Genomic DNA, 20,165 nt, shown 5'->3' with positions numbered 1-20,165 from the left:
AAGTATTACATGTTTATTGAAAACAGTTTAGGTGTTCTGAAGAAGAAAAAAAATCTGCCCATATTAGAGGAAAAAAAAAAAAAAAACAAAAAACACAGAAAAAAACCCAAACAAAACCACCACAAACTCATATAAACAAAAAGACTGTCTCCATAAGATTATAAGTAGGTTCCTGCATCATTTCTTCCCCTCTTTCTCTGCTGATGGAGCTACTAACAGATAACAGCTTGTAAGCTGCTTGTTTCATTGATTGCACAAAGGAAAGTGACCTCTTCAAAAAGTACTACATGATATGTATTTAACACTCTGCTTCATAACCTAAAAAACAGAGTGGGGACTGAGATATCCAAGGTTTCTGTCTGCAGACAACTATAACAAAGAGCTTACATTTTACTTGAAGTTCACAACTACTGACAACTGTTAATCATAGCCTCCTTAAAGGCATCAAGAATCCCTTTCAAGCATTACATATTATATTTATGCCAGTAAGTTGAGCTCCTGTCGGCTACCCCCAGTTAGCGGTATTTTTCAGACTAAACGAACAGCCCTGAGCTTCAAGGTATTCATGAGCTACTTCAAAGAACAATGAAACATACACAATGTAACTGAGTTCTTCAGCTGAACACAATCCACCTACCAGAGCAGAAAGACTACCCTTTGAAAAAAAGTTTATGGTTTCAAGAAGCTGGTGAATCCTACTCAGAAAGATGATATGTTCCACAGTACACTGAGCTTCCTAAGGTCACATGACATCTACCTAGAATCAACTCCTAATCCCATCCCCTAATGAACTCCTAACCTCCTAAGCATCCCAGTATGAATAAATACCTTATTTAAATGTATTATCACCAACCCAAGCATTTGAAAAAGATTAACTCCACATAGAGTAATGTCTGAATACCATACCAGATAGGAGGAAATAGTTGGGAATCCTATCAGTGTTCAGCTGTTAGCAAGGTTTCTACTCTCTAGGTCTGTCCAGTGTGGTCTTCCAGAAAAGCAACATTTTAAGCTGCTATTAAGATTACAATGGGGCAGCTACTACTTTTCAGTTATGTGCCTACCTACTCAGTTTTCCTCAGAAGAGCTCATGCTCTCCTCTCACCAGCCTTAATTTCTTTCCTTCTAATTGGAAAGGGAAATAATCAGAAGTAGCTCTTTTAAAAGGCTGGAAGAAATTCAAAGGAGTCAAGGCTATATCTGTTTGAATTGTAACACTCAGACAAACATGTCTAAGTGAAGAAAGTAAACCAGCAAAGTTCAAATACAAAATAAAAATAAGAAGGGGGAAGTAATTATGAAGAACATCTAATGTCCACTTGGACACCAACATAAAATAAAATTATGTGAAAATAGCTTAAAGGATTTCTCAATGGATATTTCCAGATATAAAATTTGCTTTGACATTGAAAGAAAATTATGCCTTCTAAACAAGAATGTCATTGTTTAATTTGTGCTTTTTTATAGTAGAAACATGGCTGCCTTGCAGAATGACATTAGTCACTGAGATCAGCAGAAGAAAGCTAACAGCACAGAGATGTATCCTTTAAATGTGGTCAAGTCTCTCTCAAGATCCACATGAAAAGCACTGATTTGTTTACAATGATAACATAATTAAGGTCTTGAAGGATCCTACTGGATGAAGAAGCTACATTGAGGTGAAGAAAGCAGAAAAACAATTCTACAAGGCAATTTTTCAGGTCTTTGAATGTGCTCTCACTCAGAATTCTCATACAGCCCCAGAAAGACAAAGCAGCTTAAACAGAAATCCACATTTTAAGAAGCTGCATAAAGTTGCATTGACTAGATTCTACAGTTATAGTTTTATAAAAACATGATTGTTTGTGTTTGAAATATAAAAAGCCTCGAAATTTTTTTTACTGATTTAATTCAGTGCCTTCTTTTGTTTATATTATGACGCAAAACAGAATTTTTCTTTTGATCATCGTTTTATTGAAAAACATTCTTGTGACCTTCTACTATTTATTGGAGTGGCTAATAATACTAAATGGTATTGGCCACAGCTTATAATGATCTAAGACATAAGAGATATTTGAAACAAAGTAAAATCTGAGCCAAATGCTCAAAGTTCAAGTGAAGACAACAAAAAACGGTATCCTGTACTCAATGTGTTCAAATTGAGATGACCATACTTTCTAAGACATTGAAACATTCTTCCAGTAGTTGAAATAAAATACTCAAAATACTGCAGATGGTATAATACAGCAAATTGAAGAAAAAACAGCAGTCTAACTCACAATTTCAAAATCTGTTTCAGTTTCTCTTCCACTTACCTGAAAATACAGCGGGTAAAACAGTCAACTACAACCACACCTTCAAATATCTCAAAGGTTCTCACCTGGCAAAGTAACTGTACCATCTTGCTCCAAAGTTTCAGGGTTTATTCTTATGGCTGTCATACTGTGATTATTCACATCTCTATATAATAAATAACCCTGTTAAGAGAAAGAATATATACATTAGTATAAAAATACTGTTAACTACATATAGAGACATTATCAAGTGAAAAAATGTCATAATTATTTTAAGTATTGCTTAAAAGATTTGTAAATTTACTCATAATATCAAATATGCTTCATTTTGATATTCTACTTTTTTTCCACCAATCAAATTCAGCAACATGCCCCACAGATTTTGTCTCCTTCCTCTACACTTTTTACATGATGTAGATCAACATGCTGAAGCTCATACATAGTTTCTAAAGAAACACATAGTAATTCTGTTCATACAATTATGGTTAAAAGACTCAGCCACAGTAAAAACCAGTGTTCTTGTTTTTTGCACTCATCTAATAACAGAAAAAGGCAACCACTCCTTTCCATCTAAACTACTTGAATTTTTTTCTGGATAGATCAATCCCTGTGAAATGAGAAAAAACAAACCCATTAAAATAAGCATGTTAAAACATGTGTGTATATATACACACACACACACACAGAGAACTAAAAATAGAATATACTTTTGTAACAAAGGGTTTCACATCAAAAGTATAGCAAGGAATACACTTGATTTGATATTAGAATAATGAGATCACTCAGTTGAAAGTAAATATACAGTAAAAGCTGCTAAGCAGTTGAAAAGTTAAGTAATTGTTTGATGAAATACAATTTTTGGTTTGCTGTGGAGGCTTCTTGTCTGGCTTTGGTCGGGTTGTTGAGACAGAGAGCACAGTTGTAACAGCAGGAATTCTAAAGAACACAACGCTCTTTCTACAATGGATAGCAAAGGTATAAGAAAATGTTGATATTCCAGAAACTGACTCAGGCTAAAAACCACAAAAATTAATTTCTAATACAGTTAACTCTGCAGTGGTAACATCAACAACTATCTTTACTTACGGTTTACATACCCAACCAAATCACCATTTCCATATTCTACTGTAAATGCTTTAGAATGTGTTTTAATATAGATATTGCAAGCATTTTTACACTATTTTGTTGCAACAATGCATTTATAAACCCATTGGAGTCTCTACAAAGCATACCAATTGAGTGTACAAATCATAGATTTACACTTTAAATTGTCAAATTTAAAGAAAGTCTTTCCAGTGGCAGTGGCCATCAGTAATACTTTTCATTACTCCTTTGTATATGGCAGTACAATCAGATGTTTCTCATCTCTCACAGTTTAAAAGTCAATACCAAATGATTTTTTTGTAACTAAAGCCAAAGGAACAATACAGTACACGCTTACACTTACTCTAAGACATAAATTACTTGTGAGGGTTGCAAAGTGGGGTGCATGTTTTAAGTATCCACCTACCTGAGCATAGCCTAACCAAGACTTTTTTTCCTTTCTATTTTTGATGCGAGATGTAGAATTGTATATATGGCCCTGAAAAGCAAAATGTCCATATATCAGAACAATAGTTTTACACAATCTAAGCAATGTCTTCAACCATGCCAAGAAGAGAAAATTGTAAGAAAACGGTGTAAAATTCTCACAGAAATAATCAGAACATTTTAAACAAATAATACAATAGCACATAATTAGTAAGATAAAGATTCTGAACTGAAACAGGGTATCATTCAAACAAATTAAAAAAAAACAAAATCACCTTACCCTCACTGTCCCACTATATCCAGAGCCAATTTTGTAAAGTCCATCTTTACATAAGAGATAGAGGAAAAAACCATCACTCTGAAGTAAGCACTGATCATCTTCATCTACAGATATTTCTTTCAGCGGCCATTTGTGCATCAAGGCAGCCTTTTTTATTCCATTACTGAACCAGTCCTGGATTTGGATTTTGCCCACCAAAACTGCCTGTACACTCCTCTGAAGAGAGTTTAAAATGGTCGGCACCTAAACAGTAAAAGAAATCTTGAGGGAGTGAACAACATGACTAGGTTTCAAACGTTGTCCTATCTCCAGCTTAAGACAAAGGACTATCTCCTCTTATCTCAAAAAAAGCAGGAAAAAAGTTAACTGAATTTATACAATAGATCTTCTCAGAACTCATGCATATATAATTTACATAAATTCCCAGATACAGAGAAGTTTAAGTGCAAGACCTGAATAGTTTGACAAGCATGGCTGCCATTATTGGTGAGGATAGCAGAGATTGCTTGCAATGTTCTTCCTGTCTCTCCCCACGCAGCTACCAAACTGAAGAGGCAAGCGCAGGAAAGTGCCGTCAAGGACTGTCCTGTATTGTCGTTCATTCCCGTGCTACGGACAGTTATTTCCAGAAGAAGCTGGAATAGGGATTCTGTAGATAAAACACAATAATTACGTAGACAAGTCACAAAATCGTAACAATTAAATTTAATTTCCCATTGACTGACAAATTGTACGATTCATCTTTTCCCAGTCATAAAGTTTAGAAAGAAAGCATCATATTTATTAGGCCTCAAACATCCTTAACTTTTCATTCTTTTTCAGCTAGAAAAAAGCAATATTGACAACCATAATGGCCAAAGAATGAGAAAAATAAAGTCCTTCTGTTACAGTGGAACGCATAAATTAGAAATTACTCAGAGTTACTTTACCTGCCTATTCAGTTTACCTCAACACTGAGACATGTAGGTCTTGACCAAACTTGTCTAATCTTGACCATTACCCATGTTGAAGCACATCTCATTTCTCAGAAGCAAGCATTTCAAATCAAAGCTTGCAAATTTTGACTGTAGTAGCTCTTTTCAAGCACTGTTTAGCAGTGAACATCTGTAACAATCCAGGTCTGAACAGAAATTCAGCTCAATGTTTTTGATAGTATATATATATCAATAATTGCTAAGGCAGTAATCAAGACAGAAGTCACCTTCACAGCTTTTTAATACTCCCTACATGAATAAAGAATAGAATCTTTCAGTAACAAATTACTGTCATCTTTCGAAATGGAATACTGTTTAGTCAAAGCACAGGAAAATATACACACAAAATCTTAACATATTTTATTTTTCTTACTTTTAAACAACACATGCTACAGCCTGGCCTTCCTTGCAGTTCTACGAACCCGTAAAATATATGAATTAACAAGATAATTAGATTTCAACTTAAATATATAATCATAGACTCAAAGCCACCAGGAGTTTAACTTTATTTTTAAATATCATCAAAAGCAACATTAATTTTCAGTGAAGCTTTTGGAAGGCCAGAGGAAAGAAAAGCAAGAACACTATTTTACATACAGCTTCATATAAATTACAACATTAAATAGCTAAGCTACAGATTACAACAGCAGATCACAAGAGAATTTAACTGTAGAACTATCCTCTTTCCATTAAGACCAGGCATTTTATAGCTTCAGTAAGACAAATCACAATTTGCAAGGATTTTAAGGTTAACTAACCTTAAAACTTCAGTAAACTCTGCATTTCACAGGAACAACATAAGAGTTTTTATCTATATATACACACCTCTATGTGCCAATATTCCATCTCTTAAGGCTGAATAAATTCAGGTTACGCACATCACACAGCATTCACACTACAGAGTAAAGACAACAACAGATGAGACATTACCTAGGACTTCAGGAGGCTCCGATTGCAGGCCTTCTGGTTGCTGGCCCTGGAGCACATTAAGTAGAGCTTGCAGACTCCTGAGACACAAGGATGGATGAGAAAACCTTGTCTCCTTTATCAGTTCAAAGACTTCACATAATCCAACTTCAATGATCTAAAGAAGTATAGATTTTCCATCACTACAGGTACATGCCAATGTTTAAAGAACAAGATAGCTATGTGAATAACAAAAACATAACACAGAATACAATGGTAATAAAAAAAAAAGAAGAATCCACATATGTAATTGTACTAGCAAATACTAAACAGAAGTCATGTCATCTTACGGAATTCCATATCTATAAAAAACGGTTCCCTGAAAAAATAAGGACGCTTAAAATTTTTTTGGACAATGTAAGACAAACTGACACTCTGGGTGCTTGTGATTTCTAATGAGTTGACATCTGACACACCTCTTTCCTTGCTCATTAATGTGAACCAGTAATCTAGAACTGGCTTCCAATTTGACTTCCCAAATTGAATAACGATTTGACAGCTAAACCTAATAACACTAGCGCTTTCCCCTTCAGAACCTCTGGATTTGTTTTTGTGACTATTCAAAAAACTAAGAATTTCTTGCCACTAAAACTCCATCTCATATCTGCATTATGCTAATTAATACAACACCTGTGTAAGAGCACCATTTGAGCCACTCCTTATTTTCCCTTTTAGAATAAATATTCTGAGATTTCAGTTATTCCTCTTTCCACTGACTGCTTCCTTTCATCTCCCTTCTCAAAGTCAGTAACACAGAAACACAGAAACATTTCGTCTGGAAAAGACTCTCAGGATCACCAAGTCCAACCAACGACCCTGCTCCACAAGGTTCACCGTAAACCATATGCCCAACCACCACATCCAAATGACTTTTAACCACATCCAGGGTTGGTGACTCAACCACCTCCCTGGGCAGCCCATTCCAATGCCTCACCACTCTTCCCATGATTTTGTTTTTCCTAATGTCCAATGTAAACCCACCCAGTCATAGATTCAGGCCATTCCCTCTTGTTCTATCACTATTTATCTGTGATAAGAGACTAGCGCCAACCCCGCCACAACATCCTTTCAGGTAGCTGTAGACAGCAATGAGGGCTTCCCTCAGTCTCCCCTTTTTCAAACTGAACAGACCATGCTTCCTCAGTCACTCTTCACAGAATGCATATTATACACTCAAGTATGTATGTGTATCTCTCTCTCTACTACTCCAGCCTGCACTGAAGGACAGAATAAGCAGCAATTTTCAAGACATCTTAACCTTGGTCTCAATGCTTTCTGAAAAGTCTCTGAAGTAAAACAAACATTGCTGCAGTCTCATTTTGTAGCACAACCTGTCACTTTCCATGCTGTCATCCTCCTGGCTCCCCTTGCAACATTTTTGCCACTTTAGATGAAAAAAAATTAACATCGACTGCAGTCCCTGAGAGGCTGGTGGAGGTGAGATTGGGGTACTGACCAGTTGACTCAGCAGCCAGCAACACAGTACACTTTATTAGGGTAGTGCAATGCTTTAAAATAGTACTCAGGAAAGGCGTGCACAGTCAGTTTGGGGCTGGCGCAAGTGGACAGTGCAGATTGGCTCAGAGCTATGTGTAAGGTACAGATAGGTTGCCCTGTATCAAAACAACATGCGGTGTCCACCCCAGGGGGCTGGCCGGCTCAGACCCTGCAGCTGTGCGTGGGTTGCTCATTGTTTACAACTTGGTTTCCTGAGCTCGAAGGGGCCCAAGGACACTTTTCCCAGCATGGGTTCTCATGTTTACCAGCTCATGTCCTGCTAGCGGGAGAATTCTCCCACAGTCGACCTCATGGAGGGTACACACAATATTCTAGCCTGGATGCATACATTATGACATGTAATTCCCAAAAGCCTGATCTATTTCTTCAAGAAGTCTTATCTAGACTATTGTTTTATTATCTTTGTCTTCCCTCTCATAACTGCCCATGTTCGTTTTAAGAATACATAATACTCTGCATTAATTTATACTATACAAAAATACTTGATACAGGTTACATGTTCTTTTAAGACTTAAAGTCAGTTTCTCAGGAGCATAATTACTGTTCTTTTATTTTTTGTTAAAGATTGAAAATACTCATTTCTGCTTAAGCTTATTAACTAAACAACAAAATGTATGCTACTCCAGGAATATCTAAATCAGTTAATTCCACCTTAATCACTTTAATCCAGCATTTATCCTTTTAGTCCAGTTTTAAGTCTAATACTGGTGAAAGCAAGTGCCTTTAACTTAGACAATTATTTATCAAATACATAAAATTTCTCTATTTCGAGTAGAGAGAATGCCCAATCATTAGCTAAGGTTATCAAAGCAAGTTACTAAATTGTCCAAACACTAACTTTATGGTGCTAATATTTGAAGACCAGCAAATTCTGTTTCTATGTGTCTTTTAAGAATTGTAAAAAACAACTGTTCTCAATCTTATGATGTTGATTGCATAGAACAACTTTTAATTACAAAATGTATTCCAAATAAAAGCTCTAACAAATCTGAGTTTTTCACATTTCAGACTAAATAAGGCACCTCAACAGAACACCTGAAATCAACCTAAACTGTGTTAAAAGTATTGTTTTCAACTCATTCTCAATTTGTGAAGAAAAAAAGAGACAATTTTGAAATAAATAACTGGAAAAAAAAAACGCAACCCAAACCACAATTGAAAAATAATAACAACACACCAGGAACTGACCTCACCCTTTTAACTCTAGGGGATCCAGATCAGCAAATATATCAGTATTCTTCTTAATAAGCTAATAACTACTTCCAGAAACTGGTCTAGTAGATTCTGTAAACGCTAGAAATATCACTTTCTTCTTTACATTTAAACTAAGCCCTACTCAATATCCTTCATTATACATAAGAACCAGACCATAGTATACTCAAAGCACAAGACATTTCTATATTCAGGATATAAAGACATTTACATAGCCTCTGAAAGTTTTAATACCCATGAGGATGCCATCTTCAAGTGTATGGATGCACGTGAAATAACAGAACTCTTAGACTGATGTAAACACCCCAGTATTAGCTAAACAGTTATTTAAAACAATCAGCGTTGTACTAAGCTTCTAAGCCATTGCTGAACTATTAAAATGTTAAAATTTTGACACTTTCTATATTCTTTGCTAAAACTGAGTATGTTCAAAGTATACTTTCAATTTTGTCTGTTGTGGTAAATGTAACAAAGTATCTCACTGAATTCGTTTTGATAAATGAAAAGTAGTTCCCTAGATAGTTACCCTATCCTTTTTCACACACCATATTTTAAAACTCTACCACTTTTCCAAGTCTTTCTTTGATGAACTCCCCAACTCCTTTAATAATATCAGTGTTTTAATTTCCACATGAGTGCTCTGTACACATCACTAGTAAATCTTCATCCTCCTTAGAATCTTTCAATTTCAAAATATCCATTCTGCTGTTTATAAATGTGTTTTACTTAAAATTTCCAATTACACGTCTACAAGCACTTGCTGATTGATTTAATATACTCACCATGGAATCATAGGCAGTTCACAAACAACAGCAACTTTATACTGACCGAAGATCATATTGCAACTGTGAAATTTCAGTTACCGACTTGCAGAAACCTGACTCTTAAATTCCTCTGCAGTTCCCCACTGATGTTTTCTAGAGTGCTAACTTTGTCATTCTGATTACATTACTTAAACACAATCACCTACAAAATTCTAATTTTCAAAGCAATTGGAATGTTCTATGTAACCACTGCTGCAACAATCTTTTTAATTCAGTATTTTTTTGAGAGAAAATACAAATGGACTTTACTCTGAACACGCATTTTAGACTCAGAAGAATAAAATCAAGCAATATTCACAGCATTAATAAGCTATTAGTGGACAAAATGGAATGTACTGAAATTACATAGTACAAAACAAGTGAATGAGCAAATTAAATAAATATAATTAAGAAATCTGTAACTAATATATAGATTTATGACTTTTCATCATTAACTTTTCTATAAGCATAGAAGAGTTAAATAGTGTAAACCTCACTCTGTTAAACTATGTTTAAAATGTGCATTATTAACTGTCCATAGTTACCAGCACCAAAAGGCACATTAGCAAAAACAACCAAAAACCATGAAGTAAATGTTAGAAAACTGTGGTAGAAAGAATAATTGATAGCTGCTGCAATTGCATGTATACCTGGTAAATTATCTTAGAAAACATTCCAACAACTGAATTCTAAAAGCCGATGTGATTATTCGTTTTTGAGGCATAAAGCAAGAGAAAGCACCCTTTATCATTACCAGCTAGTAGCTTCTGAGAAGTGTGAGAACTGCCATATCTGCACTGTCTGTGGACTTTTGAGGCTGTAGGTTATTCTCAAGTACCAATGCTCATGAAGACGTGTAAGCTGAATTTTACCTGATACTGAACTGACTTTAAAACTTATTACTTGTTAGATACATGGATTTTCTGAATTGATTGAAATAGATGATTCTGGACTAGATAGACTACAAAGAAAACTACAGCTATCTTCTGAGCAGCTTAGCTTATAATGCTGTTTTTCACTCCCCATAAAGAACATAGTAAGATCACATACATTGTAGACTTTAAAAAAGTATCCAATTACTTACCTTTGGAAGTTTAATAGGTGGCTCTTTGGATTCCTCCTCTTCATCACTGTCTGAATCCCCACTCTGTAAGCTGTTCTTTGAAGCCAAAGATACAGATGCTTCCTTTTTTTGCCACTCCAACACACAATGGCGGACATTGCAGTAAACATTAAAAGATGAAGGGTTGCTGTGCAATCTGATATCTGGTATGATTATTGTACTCTCTAGGTTTTCAGTCTGAAAAAAACAAGGTTAGTTTTAAGTTTAGTATAAAGTTTCAGACTTAGCTAAATACAAGTATTCTCAAGTGTTTCACTAATTTTGGCTGATCAAATGATTCTTAAAATGGAGACAAGACTTTCCTGTTAAGTACCAATTATCTCTCAGGTAGGGAAGAAAGAAAGAAATTTCAATGTATTCTAACTTCCATCATTCTCTACCTCACAGAACTTGATGAGGACTCTGCAAAGGAAAATGAAAGCAGCTCAGACTACAGAATGGTCCAAATCCATTCAACAGACAAAAGAACAGAATTCAGGATTTATCTTCTTAACAAGGGTTACCTGATTTGCTGTTGTTTTTTTTTCCCCAATTATTCTTAATGAATTCTAAAATACACTGTTTGTTACTCTAGCTGTTAATCTATTGGTAAATAACATCTTTTAGCAGTTTTCTAAATGTGTATTAGAAAATAAAATACCAGTAGTTGTTCTGTCATTAAGTGAAAACAGGTGGAAAGTCCAAAAAATTCTCCTGGTAGGATGTTTCCGACAATAATACTGTGGGTAATGAAAACCTATTGGACAAGCTACTGATTAAGAAGAAAAGAAGAATAGTCTATCCAGGCCTATGAAGTAGCAGGACATCAGAAGGCTTCTGTTTTCAGAAGCCCTGAGCCAAAAGGTAAGAGCCAGGAAACTGCTCTAAGAAACTACCACTACCTATACCCTTAACCTACCACTACCTTGCCCCATGCTTTCTTCAGTATCTCCTATTAGTGTACTTTACTGTCAGCCACTGCCAAGAAACTCTCAATTTCTGCAACAGTTGAATGAGACAGGAAGAATGACAGACTTAAAGAACAACACTGAAAAAAAACCAAAAGCCCACAACCAATATGAACAATAATCCCAAGGCAGGGTTATATTTTCTGTTTGGTTGTGTACTTCCAAAGAATAAGTTGGCTTAAGCACAGGCTAATAAAAATATACAATGGTATATTGTAGGAATCAACTCCCTAAAATATCTCATTGTAGACAGAGGGCAGAGACTATATAAGGTGAGAAGGACTAGGTTAAAAATGCCAGATAAATTAGCTTGAATATGCAAGGCAAAATTTGGTGGAGTATTAGATCCTGGCTCAGTTGAACCTAACTTCACAGGGTTGCTTTCGTTTGTCTCCTGTGTTCATGAGGGGCAGTGGGGGTGGAAGCATTTTGTCTTTTTCTTTCCATTTAAGGGAAATAAACACATACTCATTTGACAAGAGGGTACACACTGAATTATTGGAGTGATCCGGAACTGCTCAGAGTAGAAATAATCCTACATCTGTGGGAGCAGTGATGAGAAACAGAACTTTAAATTAGAAGAGAATAGGGGGAAGTAAGTTTGAGAACAAGTGAACTACATAGTATTTTAATGGGATGATTTGTTTTTCTATAATACGATAGCCACAACTTCATACATCAAAACACAGCAATGGTTCACAACACATTTTAATACGCACTTTTTATTATTACTGGAAATAGCACAGCCCTCTAAATTAGACTGTTTAACAACATATTACAAAACTGAACAAAAAAATTCAAAGTAAACTTTAAAATATTTCATAGTTCATATATTTCCTTTTATTTTTGACTACAATATTACTCTAACTCTGCATATATGCATATTTTGCCATTATTACTACAAAATTATTGCAAGCTAAAACATTAAAAAGTAATAGTTTACTTTGGAGCCTGTTTTATCCAATGCAGTGTGTTATTTTTTTTCTTAGCAATGCGTCAGCAATAAACATAAGGAGATACTTTAAAAAAATCTCCACAAAACAAACACACCAAAAGTCCTAACCAACAAACAACCCACCAAACAAAAATACAAACAGAAAAAAAAAAATCAGTATATACATACTGAAAGTCTGGGTTGTTTCCCCTCCACCTTATTTTTAGGACAACAGACCTTCTGCCATTATGAACAGAAGCATAACTCAAGTTTAGTCCTTGTTCAATGTGAACATCTTTGATATAATAAAGCTGGTGTTAAAAATTCACAGTACCAGCCAGAGCAAGAACTCTAGATAAAAGTTTGTATGTTATTCCAGTATGAATTGCATTAAAATAGATATGGACTGGTAGCAATGATAAGAAGCTATTACATACTTGAAAATGCACTTGGCAACAGAAAACTACAAGGTTATAGCGTATGACTCCCCTGTATGTCAAACATCCATACACATACCTCAAGAGTTTTTGTAGCTGCTGTTAAGGTAAACACACAGTATCAGCTTTCAATTTTTAAGTTAACTCAGTTGAGCTGCGTAGGTTAGAATAACAATTTAGCAAGTTTATTATGTGCTTCCTAATTTACTGACAGATACAGAAAAAGAACATCTGGATACTATGATACGATATATCTGAAGTTCACTTATTTACTTACTATTACCTATTGTAACTATAGCCTCTGGGAAAAGTTTCCTTTACAGTTTTTTCTTGCCAGAAGTTCACTTTAGTCTCTGTTTCAGAAAAGTCTTAAGTGTATAATCCATGTAGCCTCTTTTGAAATATACTGGCTAAATTGTTTAACCAGCATAATTCTAGACGTTACAGGGCTAGATAAAACACCCATGTATGTCTTCTTGACTATTAATAAGCTGACTAATGTTCAGAAATAAACTCTTTCCTTATTCTCAATACTTTGTAACTATTAAAAGGCCCCTTACCTAATACTTTAGCTTTTAAACAGCAAGCGTTAAACATTCTGTCTGTGTTTAGTGTTCTCTATGACAGTGCAAAACCCATAGTTACCGATCTCCTACCAGTGCAGGCCTCTTAGAAGATACAAATCAGAAACAGAATTTAATTCTTATCTGTGATATTAACCCACTGTTGAAATGTCTTCGTTCACACCATCAATTCACTTTCACAATACCTTATCTCTATGAACAGCTTTTTTTTTTCAGTTAAGAAAACTTATGTTCTATTCTCTTCAACACCTGATAAATACAGTAGCAAACCTAACAGCGTCTCCTAAGAATAATTTTGAAATTTACTACATAATTTTATCAGTTTAAAAACACTGGCCTTATGACTGTACAAAATAAATCTATGAACAGTAAGCTGTAGTGTTGTAAAAAGAGGTTAAAACTTAAGGATAGTTATGACTTTCATCATTTACTGTCTTTTGAAGGGGGAATAACTCAATTGAACTAGTATTAAATGTATAAACTTTCAGATGTTTCACATGTTTCAAGGCAAAAGTGCTGAATGACAAGAAACATAATTTCTGACTGGAGTGTAGGAAGGGAACTTTCAATCACCACATTGTCCTCTCTCTGCCTACTCTGCCCTGCACATCCTCAAACTTCACTGTAAGTTAAAAGACACTGAATTTATTCATGACTGATTCATTCAAGCCTCTGAGGAAGCTTAACTGTAGTATTTAGTTTCACAGCTTTCAAAACAAACATCTGTTCAAAAGTGAAGGTTTATGAGCAGATTGTTTACATCATTTTCTTATACGAAAGACAGAGATGGAGTTGATTAAAAAAAAAAACCAAACAAAAAAAACCCACAAAATCTTTCTGCCTCTAGCAAAAATGTACATTCAGTGAGCAGCTTCTCACCCTCTCCCTCCCTCCTTTATTTATTTTCTTCAACAATAGTAGAAAGTATCCAAAGCAGACATAAGAAGTTTTTCCATATGAAGTTTTTTTCCCTTTCATTTCTTCCTTCTGAAATTACAACAGATTCTTGGCTTCACTGACATCAGATACACTGACCAAGTTGTGAAACTGGAACTTCCTCTGTTTCCATCATCAAGAGGAAGTTTCTTTAGCTAACAAGAGCTATGGCACTGGCTCACTATTCTATATGACCATACAAGCTTCTCCTGATAATATGAGATTTTTGCAGTCTTGCTATGCACAGACTGAGGTAGAACAGATTGCTATGAAAACATAACCACTATGTCTTATGAGTATTACTCAGTGGAGTTCTCTATCAAACTTACTAAGAACATCTGTTTTAAGCCATGACAACCCCATTTCATGTTGACACAAAATATTTATACATTAACAAAGGAAACAGTGGAACATTAAGCCAAAATCTCAATTGACATCTAAGAATTCAGTGAAACAACTTACTAATTTTGCACAAATTACTACTAATAATGTAAGACTTATCTTGAGCTATGGGGTTCATTATTCCAAGACAACAAACAAAAAACCCACAAAAACAAACAAAAGTCTCCCAGCAAACTGAATACTCTAACAGTTTGTTTTCTTGGTTTTAAGTGCATTAAAATTCAGAGAAGTATGAAACACCAAGCAAGAAGTGTTCACCTCAATCCCTTCAGTGATAGGTAGAAATACTGAAGGAAGGAAAAAATTCTGTGATTAACACAGGGCCTAGAGATTGGTGCCGCCTGTTGGGAACTGGCTGGAAAATGGGGGGCACAAGCCCCTAGAAGCATGTGCAATCAAGCCCTGGATGTGAGGTCTGAGTATTTGAACTGCAGTAAACCACAGAGCTGTGTGTGAAGAAGCTCAGAGGAATTTGTCCTTGAGCCTTCTGATAAACAGCGTCACAGTATCACAGTATCACCAAGGTTGGAAGAGACCTCACAGATCATCTGTGGGGCTGTGTGCAAAGCAGGAGGGAATTGGAAGGAATATGCAAATTCCAATACTTAGGTGCACTAAAAATGCTTTTGCAGTAACCACAATTAGGGAAGATTATACATATTCAAATATTTAGATGCGCCAAATGATAAGGAAAAGTATCACTTGCATGCTGTGTGTGTTTCACACTTTTCACCCTAACTCTAAGTATGTGCTCTGTAACTTGGAGTCTGATGCTCTCAATAAAGAATTGGAGCTTGGATAGCCTAACTCAAAATGAGTCATATCCAGTTCCTGTCCCCTCCTGCAGCCGCCAACAGAATTTTGGGTTTTTTGGCCACAGGGAAGTTTTCTTGGCACTGGGGCTAGTGGCAGCAGATGGAGTTCATCTATCAGATAAGAGGAAAAGAATCTTTACACATTAGTTAGCTGGGCTCATTGACAAGGCTTTAAACCAGCCATGACAGGAGACAGGAGACAGCTGGCCTTGTCAGTGAGAATCCTGGGTAAAGTAGCCCAGCACTTGAGGAGCAGGGTGATAGCATTTCAAGGCTGAAAACTATGTACTCAACTCCATCCCTTAAATGTTTATATAATAATGCATGTGTGCTAGTTTGAAGCTAGCTAGAATGTTTTGGTGAGAAGGACTAGATTACAGGCTGTGAAAACAGAATGTTTTCTACTTCACTCATAGACTTAGCAAGAGATACAAGAAGAAGAATCAAAACATAGATAAAAGCACTTTTCCTGCTGGGGAGCTCCAAGCTGCATCTCTCTCTCTATCCTCACCCTTTGTTTCTCTAACTAATCCACACTTTGCTTCCTAACCCCCGACCGAATCTCCGTTCTTCTTTGGGACTGGGGTAAGATTGAGAGGGGTAGGGAGAAGGTGAAAGGGAGGTTGGGAGCCCCTCCTGGGGACTCAGGTTTCTGGGAGGGGTGTTGTGTTTCTGTATTACCTTTTACCTTGTATATTTCTGTATATAACTGTATATACTGTAACTATCTGCTCATATATTGTGCTAAGCTGTAAATATTTAGCTTCATTCAATTTCCAGAGCCTGCTGAGTCTAGTCTGAGTGACTTCCAAAGTGTGTGGGGGTGGGTAACATCCAAACCATCACATCTTTTATTCTGGCACTCCAGCATGGGGCAAGTTGATTTTGAATGATTATTGATGTCGTGCTTTTTTTAAGGATAGTGACAGAAATTAAACGCTCAAATTAAATTGGAGAAAAAAAACATAATTATATTTAGAGAGAAAAACAGCAATAGGCATTACAAAGCAATTACTGCATCCATGGTAAACCCCCTTGAATTTTTCCCCATCACAAAAAAAATAGATCTACACTCCCCAGTGCTCCAATCCTCCCCTCCCCCACCCCCCCAATGCCTCTGCCATCCAAAGAGACCTACTGCTTACATGTTCTTCCTGATAAATTGGCTCCTGCCACACACACAGGGCAGGAAGAGGAGAAAAGGAGAGTGAACTGACCTTGTTGTGAGCTCATGAGATAGCAGAATTACGGGATAGAATAACAATCTTCTAGTCCCCAGAAGATTTTTTAACCCTATTGTCTCAACCTGGGACATTCCATCCCTTATTCAATCCCATAATTCCTGCTCATCACGCTACTCATCTAACTAGAAACAGACTCTATATAGTAAACAGTGCCATCCAAATCCTGCATCGTTCCGGTGCTTTTCATCAAATCCATGTGTTGCTCAGATCCTGGTCACAGCTCTTCTCATCGAATGGGACATCTCAGATGACATCAACTATCTGAAAGAAACTCAATAACAACTTGCACATACTTTAAACTCAAACTGACTCAGTCCAAATCGAAACTTCTTTGCAGAACACACTTGATCCTACCACCTTCCTGCATTGCCCAACATACATGTCCTGGACTTCCCACCAGAAAATAAGCATCCCTTGGACAGGTTGTATTCCCACCCAAAGGCAGGAAACACCCATACAATTTTTCCAACAAAATGTTTTCACAAACAAAGGAACTCTATTTCCATCTGCATTGTTCTCAGCAGCACCTAACATCAAATAACGGACAGTCCCAGTCCATTCTCACTCAAATTTCTGCAGTCTGTGCATCCAAGCAATCACCCACTGCAAAGTCTCAATTACTTAATGCAGATTCTCTTAAAAGTCCCTCTCGGCACAATCTGGATCAGTCCACAGTAGTCTCAAAAGGCATGTCTCCATCCCTGGGGCAGTCAAATGGGGCAACTAAGTCCAGTTCATTTCCATTCTTCAAGCTGTTGCTCCAGTTTGCTTCTCACACATGCAGGAGTGAAGATCCCTTTGTCACAGATTAATTCCATCTCTCTGTCACAGATGAGTTCCAATATCTACATGAGTCCCATGCTTCTACTTGCCTCAGGCCATCCACCACTCCGAGGGTACCGTCCTGCAGTTCCTTTGCTCTAGCTACACAATCAGAAGTCAATCTGCCACACCACCAGTCCATGCCCTTATCTTCCTTCCCCAATCTGAACAAAATCGTTTTGAATTTTATTTAATCTTTCCCAGCACCTCTCCCTCCACCTTCTCAGACAACTGAAAAGGAGGAGGATCCAGTGGTGGACAAGGAGGAGATGGCAGAAAAGGGTAGAAAACGAGATCAGTGCCATTCACAGGAACCACTGCCTGACCAGGAGCGTCCATCCTCAACACTGCCTCACCGGCTAGAGAAGGCGCTACCCTTAGAGCACCCTTGCGGCTTGCCCTGCTGCTTGAACTCGGCTCCAGGGCTGCTGTTGCTGCTTCTGCCTCCACTGGAAACTCAGCGGGGATATGTTGGGACACACTGCCATTTGCCACTAGTCCTGGCTGGCTACTCTGTGCAGAACTGGCAGGAGTGCACAGGAAGCGAGGCAAACCTCCTCCCCCTCCCCAGTTCCAGCACAGTAAGGTCAAAGTTGACTTGCAGCAGGGGAAGGGAATCCCTATCACCACTCTCTGCATCTTCCCCAGCTGGACACATTCCAAATGCAGGCTCGCAGTTTACAGCCTCAGCCTGCCCATACACGCTCCCTGTGGTGGGACAAAAAGGGTACCGAGGCACGCCCATTTCTTCTGAAGCTGCCGGCTCATCCACTGAATTGGGAGTGGCTGCGCCCAGCAAGAGGATGGCCGCCACAGCGATCAGCCCACCAAGGAGGATGGTGCTGCTTCTGCGTGGTGTCATCTTTGAAACACCGTCCGGAGTTGGAGCTACAGGACCAGAGGCAGCTACCGGCATGGCTGGAGCCACCCTCGTTTCCATCATCTGCAGATTCCAATCAGAAGGGAAAAATACACATGGGTTTGCCTGCTCCTCTCTACCCCACCCCTCCAGCTCGCCCCATGCAGTGCCACTCAGCACCGTGCTGTCCATCAGCAAGAGCCATGGCTACTTCAGGGGCAGGGGACTCATATCTTCAGCCACCTCAGACCTTTCAACTCGCTTCTTGCAACTTCCTTCTCACCCCTCCACCCCTCAAGAGGGGAGCAGCTCACTTCTACAAGCCTTCCAATTCTCCACGCCAACTTCACTAAGAGGCACCATTTTTTTCCTAAGCTTTAATTCTGTATTTTCTTCAATTCAGCCTATGCAAAACCAACCACCTCGTTCCCTGTACGGGCGACCAAATTATTCTGTCATGTTTTTTTCAAATATAGTGACAGAACTTAAACTCTCAAATCAAACTGGAGGAAAAAAATACAGAATTACGTTTAGAGAGAAATACAGTGATAGGCATTACAAAGCAATTACTGCACCCATTGCAAACCCCCCTGAATTTTTCCCCATCCCAAGAAAACTAGATCTACACTCACCAGTGCTTCAATCCACCCAAGCCCCTCAAAACCTCTGCCATCCAAAGAGGCCTACTGCTTACATGTTCTTCCCGATAAATTGGCTCCTGCCACAAACACAGGGCAGGAGGAGGAGAAAAGGAGAGTGAACTGACCATGTTGTGAGTTTCTAAGAAGACAGCAGAATTATGGGATTGAATAACAATCTTCTGGTGCCCAGATGATTTTTAACGTTATTGTCTCAACCTGGGACAGTTAATTAACTCTGAGAATCAGAATGAAGCTAATAAAGCTGTTTTACTTAGAGGGGGCTGTTGTGTGGCCTATCGTCTATTTTCTTGCTTATAATTGGATCAAATCCCAAATTGGTTGCTTTTTATTTAATCTAATTTTGAAGATCAAAGCTAAACTTACACCCATTTTCTGGAGCTGGAAGGATTTCATCCTTGGCTGTACTGGATTTAATGTCATTGAGTCTTTTACCAGTAACACTACAGGGGCATTCACCAATAACATTACAGGAAATGGAAGTATTACTTCTTCTGCTTTATCTACAGCCCTAATGAGATTATTCCTGCTTAAGACTCAGGTGGCTGAACTTTGTTCAGCATTTTATTCACATCAGACTGTAGTATATCTGTTGTGTGTGATCTTAGGTCTTATAATTTTTTATTTTATAGTAATTTTAACATTATGTGTGAGAAACTCAAGAGTGATGCCTTTTAAGAAGTAAAAAGAAGGGGCCAGTATCCCAGATGAAAGATAAACAGAGTAAACAAAATGGCAATCCAAATCAAAACACTGATAACTCGGGGGCAGAGCAAGGGAGGGGAACCACTACACCTCTTCTCCAAGATTCTTGAAAGCTGCCAATGTTCCTACCAAAAAAAATAAC

General features: G+C 37.4%; 1 protein-coding gene across 1 annotated transcript in view; it reads right to left on the bottom strand.

Moving 5' to 3' along the window:
• Nucleotides 1-20,165, bottom strand: part of MYCBP2 (MYC binding protein 2) — a 246,847-nt gene that overhangs the window by 181,326 nt on the left and 45,356 nt on the right. Inside the window, 6 exon segments of the mRNA XM_064173772.1 lie at nt 2,360-2,456; nt 3,784-3,855; nt 4,084-4,326; nt 4,536-4,732; nt 5,988-6,141; nt 10,641-10,856. Of these exon segments, the coding sequence (XP_064029842.1) occupies nt 2,360-2,456; nt 3,784-3,855; nt 4,084-4,326; nt 4,536-4,732; nt 5,988-6,141; nt 10,641-10,856 (979 nt within the window).

Source organism: Pogoniulus pusillus, chromosome 3 (assembly GCF_015220805.1).
Source record: "Pogoniulus pusillus isolate bPogPus1 chromosome 3, bPogPus1.pri, whole genome shotgun sequence".
In the NCBI taxonomy this organism is placed as follows: Eukaryota; Metazoa; Chordata; class Aves; order Piciformes; family Lybiidae; genus Pogoniulus; species Pogoniulus pusillus.
This window is presented reverse-complemented; position numbering and strand designations above follow the sequence as displayed.